This window comes from Haliotis rufescens, unplaced genomic scaffold, assembly GCF_023055435.1.
Source record: "Haliotis rufescens isolate VD_foot unplaced genomic scaffold, xgHalRufe1.0.p SCAF_25, whole genome shotgun sequence".
Classification (NCBI taxonomy): Eukaryota; Metazoa; Mollusca; class Gastropoda; order Lepetellida; family Haliotidae; genus Haliotis; species Haliotis rufescens.
Window position 1 is genome coordinate 8,258,969 of NW_025963946.1, and position 17,536 is coordinate 8,276,504.

A 17,536-nucleotide genomic window follows, 5' to 3' on the forward strand; every position below is an offset into this window, starting at 1 on the left:
TTTGTATGCAGTGTGAGGAACCTAGTGTGAACAAGACAAATCATGTACCAAGGTTAATGGCACACTTGACGGGGTGTGTGTCGTCTAGCTGGTTGTCAACAAGACGCTGGTAGAGTTCCGGGTCCGCCATCCTTCTCTGCTCCGCACCACTCACAACCATCCACACCTGTTTCCATGGCAACAAATGTGTAAAGGATGTCAATCTAGTTGACCATGTCCTGCTCAGACACTTTGAAATATACTACCATTTATTACATCATGAACACATCAAAGCAAAGCAAATTAACACTGATCTCAGTATCTGTATATCTATGATCTATATATTCTACTGTTGTGGGGTAAGTACATTAAGAAATGTACAATCTACAAATTCCTAATACATTTACAAATTCAAAAAAAATTCTGATCTTTTAAGGTTTCAATAAAAGTTATCAAAACTATAAAACAATAGCAAAATATAAGGGTTTTTAAAAAATAAATAATTCATTCTCACTCATAGTTTTAAAACTTTCTTCAATAAATTTAATTTGTGAATGAATTGAAATTGGAGTATGTGGCCATATCTTGACATTTCTTCAAGCCAAAACCATGGAGATTACCGCATTACCCTCCATAACAACATACCAGTACCTTTAACTGACATGTCCTTATTGGCATGGCCCCGTAATGATATTTAATGATTCAATAACTTTGTCAGGGCCCAGCTAGTATGTATGTAGTATTAAAGAATTTATCTGATAAAATTGCGATTTTGTTTTTTATTTCAATTCAAGTTTCAAAACCACTCACATCAGCTCTTATACCTGATGGTATTCCCTTCCTGCAAAACCTTTTAACTGAAAAGAAAATAGGAAATCATCAAAAGAACTGATATGAATACAAACATTTCAGTATCAAAAAGTGTAAAAGAAATTAATTCAAATAAGCCAAATTTGTATATTTTTTTTTAAAATAATTGAAACACAGCATGCCAAGGGCACACAGTTTGGACTCCTAGATAAATATGTGGAGAGAAATTAATTAAACTGTAGCATTTACAAACGGTTTATCTGACATCTGAAAAGAAATACAATCAATGTTTGGATGTTCCATGTCAGCTCAAACACAAAGTTTGGAATCAAACAAGGAAACAATAAAGAGTATTTGCCATCACACATACTCTCACCCGTGAAGATCCGGGGTAGAATAGGTCTTCAGCAACCCATGCTTGCCGTAAAAGGCGACTATATGCTTGTTGTAAGAGGTGACTAACGGGATCGGGTGGTCAGGCTCGCTGACTTGGTTGATGCATGTCATTGTAACTCCAGGGATTGCTACTCATGATGTCAATCACTGGATTGTCTGGTCCACACTTCATTATTTACAGTCATATAGCTGGAATATTGCCGAGTGCGGCGTTAAACAAAAAGCAAACAAAAACTAACAAACAAACAAAAAGAAACAAACATCCCCTTAATGCCGAATGCCAGGCAGGGAAACAACAAGTACAATCTTTTAGCATTTTCTGGTATGACACGGTCAGGGTCCAGGCTAAGGTTGGTTGGTTTGTTGTTCAACACCGCACTCAGCAATATTCCAGCTATATGACGGCGGTCTGTAAATAATCGAGTCTTGACCAGACAATCCAGTGACTAATATCATGAGCATCGATCCACGCAATTGGGATCAATGACATGCATCAACCAAGTCAGCGAGCCTGACCACCCGATCCCGTTAGTCGCCTTTTACGACAAGCATAGTCACCTTTTACGGCAAGCATGGGCTGCTGAAGACCTATTCTACCCCGGAATCTTCACGGGTCAGCCAGACTAAGGTAAATCTCCGCAAGGCATCTTGCTTACTACTGAATTATATCACTGCTTCATGGCTGTCAAACTATACACAGATGAACAAATTATCACTTGACTTCAGCCTGAATGTGAAGCAGAAATATGTATTTTCATGATCATTCAGTGACGAAACAAAATACACTTCCTTCTTAACAGCAACCCACGCATGCCGTAAAAAGGTGACTATGCTTGTCATAAGAGGCGACTAACGGGATTGGGTGGTCAGGCTCGCTGACTTGGTTGATACATGTCATCGATCCCAATCGCGTGGATCGATGCTCATGATGACAATCACTGGATTGTCTGGTCCAGACTCAATTATTTTACTGACCGATGTCATATAGCTGGAATATTGCTGAGTGCGGCGTTAAACAACAAACAAACAAACAAAAAGATAATTTCATGAATTATATGTTTAAGAAAATCCATGTTTCATTCAATGGTTATCCAGAGATTTATCTGAGTTCCAAACTAAATGTTCTTGGGAGCCAAATTGGGAAAAATCGTCATTTTGTTAAGAATTAGGATTTTTTAAAAGTTCTTATTTTCCGCAATTCAGAAGTATTTTAACATTGAATTTTAACATTGCATTCAATGCAATAACGTTGAACTATTATTCCTTTTTATTGGTCCTGTTGTCAGTGAAATACAAGTCACCTCACAAAGCCATAACATTAGTCATTACTATAACATGAATTGGGAAATGTTTAATTACAATTTGGAAATCTTGCTGACATTTGCTGGCTGCAGACTTGTAGCGGACAATTGGCCCCTCATCAGGCCTAGATAAAACCCATGGTATCATGAAAATGAGCTATATCTGTTTCAAGGGATATTCAGAAATGTTTTAAAATATTTTATATGTACTTGTTGAATATGATAGAGGTTATCCACACCTAGATTACATGAAGTTTCCGGTTAGATAAGGGTGAGATATCACTGGGACTCACTGCTAGAATGTAGGAGGATTTTCATGGTGATTCGGTGGTATAAAGGTTAGAATTTCACTGTGATTTGGTTTGAGGAAAAGGTGAAATTTCACTGTTATCGGGTGGGTATAAAAGGTGAAACTTCACTGTTTCTCGGGTGGGTATAAAAGGTGAAATTTCACTGTTATCGGATGGGTATAAAAAGTGAAATTTCACTGGTGTTGGGTGGGAATAAAAGGTGGAATTCTCCTAGTGTTGGGTGGGATAAAAGGTGGAATTTAACTGGTGTTGGGTGGGAATGACAGGTGCAATTTCACTGGTGTTGGGTGGGAATATAAGATGGGTGATAAAAGGAATCAACCATCAGTATTAAAAGAAATGCACTAACTTTTTCGAGATTTTGAAATGTCTGTAGTCTGATCTCCGACAGTTTTTTTCCACCTCTGCGCCCGCCGCGCCAACACGGACAAGTAGGAAGCCATGAATTCTTCATACGACTTAAAGTCGAAGTCTTCCGGTCGCTCAAACCCATAGCCGTCGACTTTGCTGAAAAAACAAAAAGTAAAATAAGTTCCTGGCTCCAGAAGTGGGATATAATAGGGCTCCATGCCACTTTCAGACATATTTGCTAGAAACACTTTGGAAGTTGAATCCACAATAAAATCACAAGACCATGTGTCGACACAAAACAACACATGAATACAATGTACAATATGACTTATACAGGCATGTGATTGAAGGATGACAAAAAAAACTAAAAAACAACCCAGGGAGTTGCATTAGAATCCTCAAGCAGCGGTTGAAAAAATAAATAAATGCCAGGCTGCCATCAGGACTCAAAGATATTAGAGTGTGTGTGAATTGGGTTTAATGCCATTTTTAACAATATTCCAGTTATATCACGGCGTGTTAGCTTAATGTGGGAGGAAAGCCCAAAGTGATGCAGGTCTCAGACGTTTACCACTTCGGTGAAACCCACGAGTACGGGTATGGTGCTGACAAACCTAGAAACATAATCGGGGCGAACCGGGTTCGAACCCACAATCATAGGTTTCTGGCGTGCCCAAGGGACACAACTCTGCACAGCGAATCGCGGCGCCTTAGACGACTAAGCCACCCATGCCCCCCACAGATATTAGAAGCTGCAGGTCCTGACTAAATACTTTGGACTTTGGACCCTCATGTAAAAAACTGTATCTGACTGTGACAAAATAACACAACACGTAAATTTACTGCAGGCCATAAGGAACAATACAAATTTAAAACTACGGGTCCGACACAAGATCTACTTGCCATCGGCCTATGGGCAGGCGCATATTACTCACACAGTCGTCTAGCCCCCACCAGGTCCATAGTCTGGGATGTCACGGAGATCGAAATGACAGAATGCTGACTTTAGACGGAAATATCACATACCTGCATACATGTCATGTGTTTTCAAGTATTATATTGTGTACAGTGACAAGATCTTTCCATCAAGAGTGAGTGAGTGAGTGAGTTGGGTTCCAGTTATATCATGGCGTGTCAGCTTAATGAGGGAGGAAAGCCCGAGGTGATGCAGGTCTCAGACGTTTACCACTTCGGTGAAACCCACGAGCACGGGTATGGTGCTGACAAACCTAGAAACATAATCGGGGCGAACCGGGATTCGAACCCACAATCATAGATTTCTGGCGTGCCCAAAGGACGCAACTCTGCACAGCGAATCGCGGCGCCTTAGACGACTGGGCCTTTTCCATCAAGAGATAGTGATGAGTTTAGATCATTGGGTATCTACATTAGGCAGAGAAGAAGATAGTTTTCTTCAGTTATCCAATAGGTGTTTACATCCTTGGGCCCTGTCAAAAGGGTAGGGCTGGGACGAAGCACCAACTGTGCGATCTGATCCGTATCATGATACCTTGCTCACGATCCGATATGTATCACGATACTTGCATGTGCTCTATCTGTGGGGCATGAGCCATGTTCTTCATAGACAGTGAGTGAGTGAGTGAGTATGGTTTTACGCCGCTTCTAGCAATATTCCAGCAATATCACGGCGGGGGACACCAGAAATGGGCTTCACACATTGTACCCATGTCGGGAATCGAACCCGGGTCTTCGGCGTGACGAGCGAACGCTTTAACCACTAGGCTACCCGACCGCCCTCTTCATAGACAGGATGGCCAAATACTTGGCACACAAACGATTTACAGCTGGCAGTGTCAAGTATGGCACAATGGATGAAAATATTTGCGTTTTCACTACTCATTTTTACTAGTAATTAGCATGATTAGTGTCTATGTAACATTTATTGAAGAATACATTCAAGGTAAGAACCAATACTTTTTACTGTGTGCAATTGTGATCGATACTTGTATCGGGAAGTAAAAAGAATCGCGATTCACCGATCCATCGGTGTATCATCCCACTACTACAAATGGGTATCATGAAACCAATAAATAATTCTGTATAAAATGCTGTTTCAGGTGACATGAATGAGTTCATGTGCTGCATGCTGTAAAAGGCAACTATGCTTGTCGTAAGAGGTGACTAACGGGATCGGGTGATTAAGATCGCTGAATTGCTTGATGCATGTCATGATATCCCAGTTGTGTGGATCTAAGGTCGTGGTATCAATCACTGGATTGTCTGGTCCAGACTCGATTGAGCCCAGAAATTCCAGCCTAGTTTGGCAAGGATGGAAACTGGACTTTTATAGTCAGTTAACTCCCTCAGCTCAGGAAGATGAAACTGGCTGATCAGGTTTCATGAGTATTGAACAATAAGGAAGGGAATATATGGATGTCAACTTCTTTATTTTGTGAAACACAACTTTTCGGAGTACAGTCAAGTCTCGTTAATCCGACACTCGTTAATCCGACACTCGGCTTTATCCGACACAAATGATGGGAACCGATTGATTCAGTGCTATTTAGTCCCGTTAATCCGACATTCTTGCACTCCGACTCCGACACACCTAATTTGCAACGAATTACCGAAATCACTCATTAATCAGTCTCGTTAATCAGACACAGTGATCAGCGTACTCCGTGGTCATCTGCCCGCGAGTACACAGCCAGTGTTTTGACATGCACTGGCTGCAGAGATTAACTTACAATTAACAGGAAAAGCTATTCAAACCTGTATGTACAAAGCTATACAAATGTAGTTTACAAATTGAAGCCAGATTAATGTGCCAGTTTTAAATACGAACAGGTATATAAAACATGGTCGACTCACCATGGTTGACTGGTATGTAAACAAGAAAGCATGGATGACTTCATTAATATTCAAAGCCTGGCTACTGATCTTGGATCGGCAAATGCGATTGGAGCAATGCCACGTGGTATTGCTGTTGGACAACGCCCCATCCAATGCTACTGTCGACATAACTAATGTGAAATGTCACTTTTTACCACCAAACACCACATCGCACATTCAGCCACTAGATGCCGGGATCATAAAGAATTTCAAGCTTTATTATAAGAAACAGCAAATGAAATTACACCTCGCAACCACAAGCCCTAGACGTCAAGCGAGCAGGGGACTTTGAGAAATGTGCCTTCAAAATGTTAGAAACAGAAAACACTGACAGACTATTTTAAGTAGATGAAGCAAGTTGTTAAGACAGTAGCACTTGCATTTACACGAGGAAACGTGTGTCGTTGATGTGATAAATTCAGTGAGTAATGTCTCTATTGTTATGTATAAATGGGAAAATTATTATTATTATTGCACTGTCATTAATTATAAATTAAGGAATGAATGAATAAACAACATAACAATATTAATATTTCGTTTTTAATGATTTTATTACAAGGTACACACGGTTATTTTCTATCGTGAAGACGTCCGATTTTCGATCACAAATGAATTAATTTCGTTAATCCGACATACTCGTTAATTCGACACAATCATGTGCAACCAACGATGTCGGATTAACGAGACTTGACTGTATATGCTTAACACTTAATTAAGCTATCATAGATAAGTAATTGGTAATGGACACCTTCAACAGTGTCCATTACCAATTACTTAGCTATGATAACTTAAGTGTTGACTTCCATTGTCTATTGCTAATCACCTATCAGCGCCAGTCATCTGTTGGCTTCCTTTGTTAGCTTGTACCCTTTGTTATTTTCCACCTTTTGTGATCTTATTAATTTTGTTGTCCTAACATGTACATATATATGCTCTCTGCCTCATTGCATTCATTCACCTGATGGAGTAAGCATATACTCCGAAACATTGTGTTCCTCATAATACAGAAGTTGACATCCATAAATTCTCTTCCTTATGTGTATCACTTCTAAATGCCTTTCAAAGACCTGATGTGGATTAAATGTTAATAAATAATTTATTGTGGCCTTAAGTGTAAGTATCACGTACAAAGATTAATTGGATTAACAATAAATATGCTTGATAAGTCCAAGGTGTACTGAGAACAACATTATCTTAAGGAAACATTTCTTTTATCAATGAAATCACAATATGTATGCATATTACAAATAATTTCCTTCTTGACAAGGTGCTGTGTTTAGTTGCAGTATTCAGAGGGTGGGTTTATGAGCAGTAAATGCAAAGGCATGCCTCAATCACACACACCTTTCACATCACTTCCTCATACTTCTTTAACGTCACTGCCTCACACACACCTTTAACATCACTGCCTCACACACACCATTAACATCACTGCCTCACACACATCTTTAACATCACTGCCTCACGCACATCTTTAACATCACTGCCTAACACACATCTTTAACATCACTGCCTCACAAACACCTTTAACATCACTTCCTCACACATCTTTAACATCACTGCCTCACAAACACCTTTAACATCACTGCCTCACAAACAACTTTAACATCACTGCCTCACACACATCTTTAACATCACTGCCTCACACACATCTTTAACATCACTGCCTCACAAACACCTTTAACATCACTTCCTCACACATCTTTAACATCACTGCCTCACAAACACCTTTAACATCACTGCCTCACAAACAACTTTAACATCACTACCTCACACATCTTTGACATCACTGCCTCACAAACAACTTTAACATCACTACCTCACACATCTTTAACATCACTTCCTCACACATCTTTAACATCACTGCCTCACAAACAACTTTAACATCATTACCTCACACATCTTTAACATCACTGCCTCACACACACCTTTAACATCACTGCCTCACACATCTTTAACATCACTGCCTCACACACATCTTTAACATCACTGCCTCACACACATCTTTAACATCACTGCCTCATACACACCATTGAAATCACTACCTCACACACATCTTTAACATCACTGCCTCACACACACCTTTAACATCACTTCCTCACACATCTTTAACATCACTGCCTCACAAACAACTTTAACATCACTACCTCACACATCTTTAACATCACTGCCTCACACACATCTTTAACATCACTACCTCACAAACAACTTTAACATCACTAACTCACACATCTTTAACATCACTGCCTCACACACACCTTTAACATCACTGCCTCACACATCTTTAACATCACTGCCTCACACACACCTTTAACATCACTGCCTCACACACATATTTAACATCACTGCCTTATACACACCATTGACATCACTACCTCACACACATCTTTAACATCACTGCCTCATACACACCTTTAACATCACTGCCTCACACACATCTTTAACATCACTGCCTCACAAAAACCTTTAACATCACTACCTCACACACATCTTTAACATCACTGCCTCACACACACCATTGACATCACTGCCTCACACACATCTTTAACATCACTGCCTCACACACACCTTTAACATCACAGCCTCACACACATCTTTAACATCTTTCCCTTACACACATCTTTAACATCACTGCCTCACAAACATCTTAAGCATCACTGCCTCACATCTTTAACATCACTGCCTTACACACACCTTTAACATTGCTGCCTCTCACACTTCTTTAACATCACTACCTCACACACACCTTTAACATCACTGCCTCACACACATCTTTAACATCACTACCTCACACACATCTTTAACATCACTGCCTCACACACATCTTTAACATCACTTCCTCACACACATCTTTAACATCACTGCCTCACAAACATCTTTAACATCACTGCCTCACATCTTTAACATCACTGCCTAACACACACCTTTAACATCGCTGCCTCTCACACTTCTTTAACATCATTACCTCACACACACCTTTAACATCACTTCCTCACACACATCTTTAACATCACTGCCTCACAAACATCTTTAACATCACTGCCTCACATCTTTAACATCACTGCCTAACACACACCTTTAACATCGCTGCCTCTCACACTTCTTTAACATCACTACCTCACACACACCTTTAACATCACTGCCTCACACACATCTTTAACATCACTGCCTCACACACATCTTTAACATCACTACCTCACACACACCTTTAACATCACTGCCTCACACACATCTTTAACATCACTGCCTCACAAACACCTTTAACATCACTGCCTCACACACATCTTTAACATCACTGCCTCACACACTTCTTTAACATCACTGCCTCTCACACTTCTTTAACATCACTACCTCACAAACACCTTTAACATCACTGCCTCACACACATCTTTAACATCACTACCTCACACACACATCTTTAACATCACTGCCTCACACACACCTTTAACATCACTACCTCACACACATCTTTAACATCACTGCCTCACACACATCTTTAACATCACTGCCTCACACATATTTAACATCGCTACCTCACAAACACCTTTAACATCACTGCCTCACACACATCTTTAACATCACTGCCTAACACACATCTTTAACATCACTGCCTCACACACATCTTTAACATCACTGCCTCACACACATCCTTAACATCACTACCTCACACACATCTTTAACATCACTGCCTAACACACATCTTTAACATCACTGCCTCACACACATCCTTAACATCACTGCCTCACACACATCTTTAACATCACTACCTCACAAACACCTTTAACATCACTGCCTCACACACATCTTTAACATCACTACCTCACACAACACTAATTGACTCTTCTAGAATCTCCTTCATTTAACAAAGCACATCAAGTAACCTCTATACATGCTATAGAATGCAGTCAGTGAGATCAACTGCCTCATCCTGATGGTCACAACTCTCATGCATTATGCAAAATCATCTGTTGGTTTCCATGGTGAAGTTACCAATCTGTGCTATCAGTAATTGATTTTAAGTCAAGTCAAGGCAGTGAAAAACCAACAGTAGCAATATTTGTTCTCATATAAACCACAACACTACACTAGACAACTGCAGTACTACACTACAACACTACACTAGACAACTGCAGTACTACACCACAACACTACACTAGACAACTGCAGTACTACACTACAACACTACACTAGACAACTGCAGTACTACACTACAACACTACACTAGACAACTGCAGTACTACACCACAACACTACACTAGACAACTGCAGTACTACACCACAACACTACACTAGACAACTGCAGTACTACACTACAACACTACACTAGACAACTGCAGTACTACACTACAACACTACACTAGACAACTGCAGTACTACACTACAACACTACACTAGACAACTGCAGTACTACACTACAACACTACACTAGACAACTGCAGTACTACACTACAACACTACACTAGACAACTGCAGTACTACACTACAACACTACACTTGACAACTGCAGTACTACACTACAACACTACACTAGACACCTGCAGTACTACACTACAACACTACAGTACACAACACCTTGAAATAAATTTTTTGGGGGGCCCATTGAATCTTAGTTCAAGGTAAAAGTAGTGTCGTGTAGGTCAAGGTAAAACCATCTTAAAGTTATTCTTCCCCTCAGTGTCAAATTCCTAACTGACACTTATTACCTAATAAAAATTGGATTAATACTCAGTCTAGCATTCCAACATGATACAAACGGCATCTTTAATCCACTGGAATCAAATGCTACCTGTTCCTTTGATGTTTATTTTAGGGCTGGGACTAGTAACTCGGGTACTGGGGTCGGGTGGGTCCTGGGTAGGACCGGGGTACCCACACGACTGCCCGGACCCGTGGTTAGTCATGTTAGTACTGTTTGACGACATCTCCATGGTTACACTACAAGCAGCTAATGTTCACATTTCTTTCTGACTATGCAAGCATTCGTTCTGACACTTGTAGGCTCGAGTAAGGTGAGTGAGTGAGTGAGTATGGTTTTACGCCGTTTTTAGCAATATTCCAGCAATATCACGGCGGGGGACACCAGAAATGGGCTTCACACATTGTACCCATGTCGGGAATCGAACCCGGGTCTTCGGCGTGACGAGCGAACGCTTTAACCACAAGGCTACCCGACTGCCCCTAGTAAGGTGAGTGAGTGAGTTGTGTTTAACGCTGCTTTTAACAGTATTCCAGTTATATCACGGTGTGTCAACTGCCTCACACACATCTTTAACATCACTGCCTAACACACATCTTTAACATCACTGCCTCACACACATCTTTAACATCACTGCCTCACACACATCCTTAACATCACTACCTCACACACATCTTTAACATCACTGCCTAACACACATCTTTAACATCACTGCCTCACACACATCCTTAACATCACTGCCTCACACACATCTTTAACATCACTACCTCACAAACACCTTTAACATCACTGCCTCACACACATCTTTAACATCACTACCTCACACAACACTAATTGACTCTTCTAGAATCTCCTTCATTTAACAAAGCACATCAAGTAACCTCTATACATGCTATAGAATGCAGTCAGTGAGATCAACTGCCTCATCCTGATGGTCACAACTCTCATGCATTATGCAAAATCATCTGTTGGTTTCCATGGTGAAGTTACCAATCTGTGCTATCAGTAATTGATTTTAAGTCAAGTCAAGGCAGTGAAAAACCAACAGTAGCAATATTTGTTCTCATATAAACCACAACACTACACTAGACAACTGCAGTACTACACTACAACACTACACTAGACAACTGCAGTACTACACCACAACACTACACTAGACAACTGCAGTACTACACTACAACACTACACTAGACAACTGCAGTACTACACTACAACACTACACTAGACAACTGCAGTACTACACCACAACACTACACTAGACAACTGCAGTACTACACCACAACACTACACTAGACAACTGCAGTACTACACTACAACACTACACTAGACAACTGCAGTACTACACTACAACACTACACTAGACAACTGCAGTACTACACTACAACACTACACTAGACAACTGCAGTACTACACTACAACACTACACTAGACAACTGCAGTACTACACTACAACACTACACTAGACAACTGCAGTACTACACTACAACACTACACTTGACAACTGCAGTACTACACTACAACACTACACTAGACACCTGCAGTACTACACTACAACACTACAGTACACAACACCTTGAAATAAATTTTTTGGGGGGCCCATTGAATCTTAGTTCAAGGTAAAAGTAGTGTCGTGTAGGTCAAGGTAAAACCATCTTAAAGTTATTCTTCCCCTCAGTGTCAAATTCCTAACTGACACTTATTACCTAATAAAAATTGGATTAATACTCAGTCTAGCATTCCAACATGATACAAACGGCATCTTTAATCCACTGGAATCAAATGCTACCTGTTCCTTTGATGTTTATTTTAGGGCTGGGACTAGTAACTCGGGTACTGGGGTCGGGTGGGTCCTGGGTAGGACCGGGGTACCCACACGACTGCCCGGACCCGTGGTTAGTCATGTTAGTACTGTTTGACGACATCTCCATGGTTACACTACAAGCAGCTAATGTTCACATTTCTTTCTGACTATGCAAGCATTCGTTCTGACACTTGTAGGCTCGAGTAAGGTGAGTGAGTGAGTGAGTATGGTTTTACGCCGTTTTTAGCAATATTCCAGCAATATCACGGCGGGGGACACCAGAAATGGGCTTCACACATTGTACCCATGTCGGGAATCGAACCCGGGTCTTCGGCGTGACGAGCGAACGCTTTAACCACAAGGCTACCCGACTGCCCCTAGTAAGGTGAGTGAGTGAGTTGTGTTTAACGCTGCTTTTAACAGTATTCCAGTTATATCACGGTGTGTCAACTTAACGTGGGAGGAAAGCGCGAAGTGATGCAGGTCTCAGACGTTTACCACTTCGGTGAAACCCACGAGCATGGGTATGGTGCTGACAAACCTAGAAACTTGAGTAAGGATAAAGCGTCTATCAACTTCAGTGTATGCATGATCAGATCATTTTATACAAGTTTCTAAATAGTTTTGGCCAGGGCTGCGGTAAATCAATTCCCATTTGGACATTTTGTACCTATCTCTTGAGATCTATAGCGGGTGTCCAGGTAGGGTCAGGTAATAGGGTGTCGGGTACCCAGGTAGTAAATTTGGACTCGGCCCAGCCCTATTAACTCTGATGACCACAGAACAAACATCACACACCTTGACGCTGATCGATAAGTGGAGCATAATACTCTCCAATCGTATTGTAGCTTAGTGAAATTCACCGTCTGATTCCGGAACACGGATATCTGGACAACGGAGCATTTCACATAGTCATTATTTTTCATTTTTTCAAAAAAGTCTGATATTGTTTCCGGATAAGGGAGGTCTGGTTAAGTGTGGCCCTGACAAGTGGGTTCGACTGTATTCAGTGTGAGGGTTGAACACTGTGTGACACTCATACAATTTAGCCTTTACTCTATGCATGTTTCATGAAGTGAGAAATTTGGTTTCAGTTTGAAAAGTATTCAGTTATCATGGTTATATCATGGCTTGATCCAGGTCAAGCATTCAGCACGGAAAGCGAGAGCAAAGCTGGTATTCAACAAACAATCACAGGTAAGATAAGCTGTGTATTTGCATCAAATAGGCAAAACAAATCAACATAACCCTTTTAATTTTGACTTTCTTGTGAGTGAGTGAGTATGGTGCTGATAAACCTAGAAACATAATCGGGGCGAACCGGGATTTGAACCCACAGTCACAGGTTTCTGGTGTGCCAAAGAGACGCAACTCTGCATAGCGAATCGCGGCCCCTTAGACGACTGGGCCACCGAGTTTCTTGTGACCAAACATGTATGAATAAGTCACATATTACTCAAATTAGCATTTTCAGCCTACCCTGTCCCAGGCTGTGTTTACAGATTTGTATTTACTCTTCGATTGCAGGCATAACGTAGGTCCGTGGTCTAGTGGTAGAGGGGAAGGTCCGGGGCTTGATCTCCGGCCGCGTCATACCAAAAGATGTTAAAAGATGGTACTTTTTGGTACCCTGTCTGACGCTCGGCATTAAGGAGCTTAAACAAGGACTGGTCGGCTCGGAGTCCGTATACTATGTCTGAGTGGGGTATTCATGTTAAACTGCGGCATGGTATCTCAGCGGGCTAGCACTATGAAATCAGGATCAGTCAGGACTAGTACAAGCAGACAGACAGACACACAGTATCGCATTATTCTATCTCGGACATGACTTTAAACCCCATTTCACCTCACCTACTGCTGTGAAGAATGCACAAATGAGCTCTATCCAGTTTGTTGGTAATTTGGACATGTATTGGCAGAGCTACAGATAAGCAGCGTTTTTGCGTAAAATACACCCCAAAAATATTCAAAATTCAATTACTCTTTCAATTAACTTGCGTACAGAAACGCATGCATTAAATGAAAAACTCAAATGTATAAAAACAGCTCCAGTAAACACCCAATGAAGCTGTTTCAGCATGTGTACAAAGGAGCAATTTTCCGAAACACAATTACGTGCTAATTTAATTTCCGAGTCAAGCCTATATATTTAGAACAGTTATATACATCTAAAACATTATTTCATTTTTTTTAATCTTAAAATGTTCACTAATTTTAGGAAAAACACAATAGAGTGATGAATAGATGAGTGAAAAAATATCATTTACCCAATGAAAAATGTAATAACCCAATCATAATCGAAACCCAAGAGTAAAAACTCAACTGCTCAAAAAGTTATCTGGAGCTCTGTATTGGTGTTGTAAGCTTCAATAAATGTGGCATCGGACACACTTGGGGCAGCACACAAACAGATACATTAGAAGTCACCTGGAACAGCATTCTGGGCCAAATTAATTTTCAAAAAGGTAGAAAATATCACCAGGCTTGAGGTTAGGGAGCAAAGAGAATACCCCAGAGTAAACTATACCTGCCCAATGTGAATGATGCGAGTCAATACACAGTGGCCCAAACAAGTATCTAAAGCCTGATGAAAAGCCTGATGAAAAGCCTGGTGACATGCCTGGTGACAAGCCTGGTGACAAGCCCGGTGACAAGCCTGGTGATAAGCCTGATGACAAGCCTGATGACAAGCCCAGTGACAAGCCTGATGACAAGCCTGGTGACAAGCCTGGTGACAAGCCTGATGACAAGCCTGGTGATAAGCCTGATGACAAGCCTGATGACAAGCCCGGTGACAAACCCGGTGACAAGCCCGGTGACAAGCCCGGTGACAAGCCCAGTGACAAGCCTGTTGACAAGCCTGGTGATAAGCCTGATGACAAGCCTGGTGACAAGCCTGGTGACAAGCCTGACGACAAGCCTGGTGACAAGCCCGGTGACAAGCCTGACGACAAGCCTGATGACAAGCCTGGTGACAAGCCCGGTGACAAGCCTGGTGACAAGCCTGACGACAAGCCTGATGACAAGCCTGGTGACAAGCCTGGTGACAAGCCTGGTGACAAGCCTGACGACAAGCCTGATGACAAGCCTGGTGACAAGCCCGGTGACAAGGACCCCTTCACTTTTATCCTTAATTCAAACACTGCGGACACAGTGCTGTGTGAAAAGTCTCCAATGCCCTCGAGAAAAAACTCCAACTCAAGTCTAGAATGATTTGGCAAGTCTAGATTGCCTAGCTCTCCAATTAAGGATTGTTCTGCGCTCCACTTGGATTACCTTATTCGACGTATTAAGCGCCCAGGGTGCTCTCAAAATTAGAAATAGGGGCTGTGTTATTAGAGTATTATTTTGGTGAAAAAAACAGTGATGAAAGATAAATTTTGTGGTTTATGCTGGCAGCCTGAAATTGCCCATAATTAAGGGTGCATATAACCATGATAACACACAAGTGCATATTATACACGAATAAATAAGTCTTTTGTACATTGATCAACTGGAATGGGTGCTAATTTGGATTGTTCACAAGCCAATATATTAGCAAATATCATCGTGGGCGCTTATTAGAGCAGGGCCATTATTAGGTCGAATACGGTATATTTTTTTATTTTGTAGATATATACTTTTAAATAAGGCAACTTTATTTCTGGGACAAAATGTCTGCCTATGTGAAAAGTATCACCATAGTGAAGTTAGATACTGAACATTCATGCAACAGTTAGAGGACACTCATTGTCACGGTGACCAGCTGTTAACTTTTAAACAAAATTTACACAAAACATGTTGAGGAAAGATAAGCAACAAGACTTGCATCACCAATATTTGATCAGTCCTCATCTCTGACCGGAATAGCATGAACTTCCTCCCAGAATAGCCTGCTCTTAATAGACATTGCTGTGCAAAGCTAACAAGTTCATTGAGCCCAGGACAGAAGTAATTATCAAATACCTCGACTCACATCAAGTTAAGCAACAGATGGGAACTATGCACACTGAGTAATGACAGCGGAATGTGCCAGAATTGCTCACTGTGACTTTCATATTGATTTCCACAATATGGCGCGAGTGAATCTGGAGAACTGGTTATAAAATTAGTCCATGAATATGCTCCCACTGGGGTCTCATCGAATGCTTGTGATCTTGTGATTAGTTGTACAACATGTAGTTTCTAGTTCAGCAATAACATATTGGTGTAGTGAGGCGTTATATATTTATTGAATTACTAATACTGCTTTCTTAATTAATATGCTCCCACTGGGGTCTCATTCTAAGCTTGTGATCTTATGATTAGTTGTGCAACAAGTAGTCTCCAGTCCAGCAAAAATATATTGGTCAGTCGAGGTATGATGTTTAAAATATTACTTATACTGATTACAAAATTAGATGTTGGTTAGCGTGGACCAGGTGTCTGATGAATGGGTTACGTTCTGATTGTTATGCTCGGTGGTGCTATATGTGTGTCAGGACCAAAGTTGGTGGACATTTTTTATCACTGCAGATCTCAATTTTTTTTACTGTCAACGAATTTGTAACACTTATCTCTCAAAGAAACAGGTTTATAATTCTGGAGTTAAATTATATATCATATTCATTCAGTGACTTAAATCTGACTGATTTAAGAAATATTTAGGAAATCAAAGCAATTTCCAAATTATGTGTGCAACCCATTTCCGGTGTCCCTCGCCGTGATATTGCTAGAATATTGCTAATAGTGGCGTAAAATCAAACTCACTCACTCACTCACTCATTGATTGTGCATTCCTGTCACTTTATCTCATTCCCACATGACCGCCTCTGTGGTCTAGTGGTAGAGCATCCGCCCGGAAAGAGGAAGGTCTAGGGTTCGATCCCCGGCCGAGTCATACCAAAAGACGTTAAAAGATGGTACTTGTTGTTACCCTGTCTGGCGCTCGGCATTAAGGAGCTAAAACAAGGACAGGTCGGCTCGGAGTCAGTATACTGTGTCTGAGTGGGGTATTCATGTTAAACTGCGGCATGGTATCTCAGTGGGCTAGCACTATAAATCGGCATCAGTCCGGACT

At 41.0% G+C, this 17,536-nt stretch overlaps 1 protein-coding gene across 1 annotated transcript in view; it reads right to left on the minus strand.

Moving 5' to 3' along the window:
• LOC124141332 (growth hormone-regulated TBC protein 1-like) overlaps positions 1-17,536 on the minus strand; it is a 48,595-nt gene that overhangs the window by 17,960 nt on the left and 13,099 nt on the right. The window contains exons 2-4 of the mRNA XM_048402335.1: positions 3,147-3,304; positions 790-836; positions 49-166 (exon numbers count right to left, since the gene is read on the minus strand). Coding sequence (XP_048258292.1) covers positions 49-166; positions 790-836; positions 3,147-3,304 — 323 coding nt within the window. The remainder of the gene's footprint in view (positions 1-48; positions 167-789; positions 837-3,146; positions 3,305-17,536) is intronic.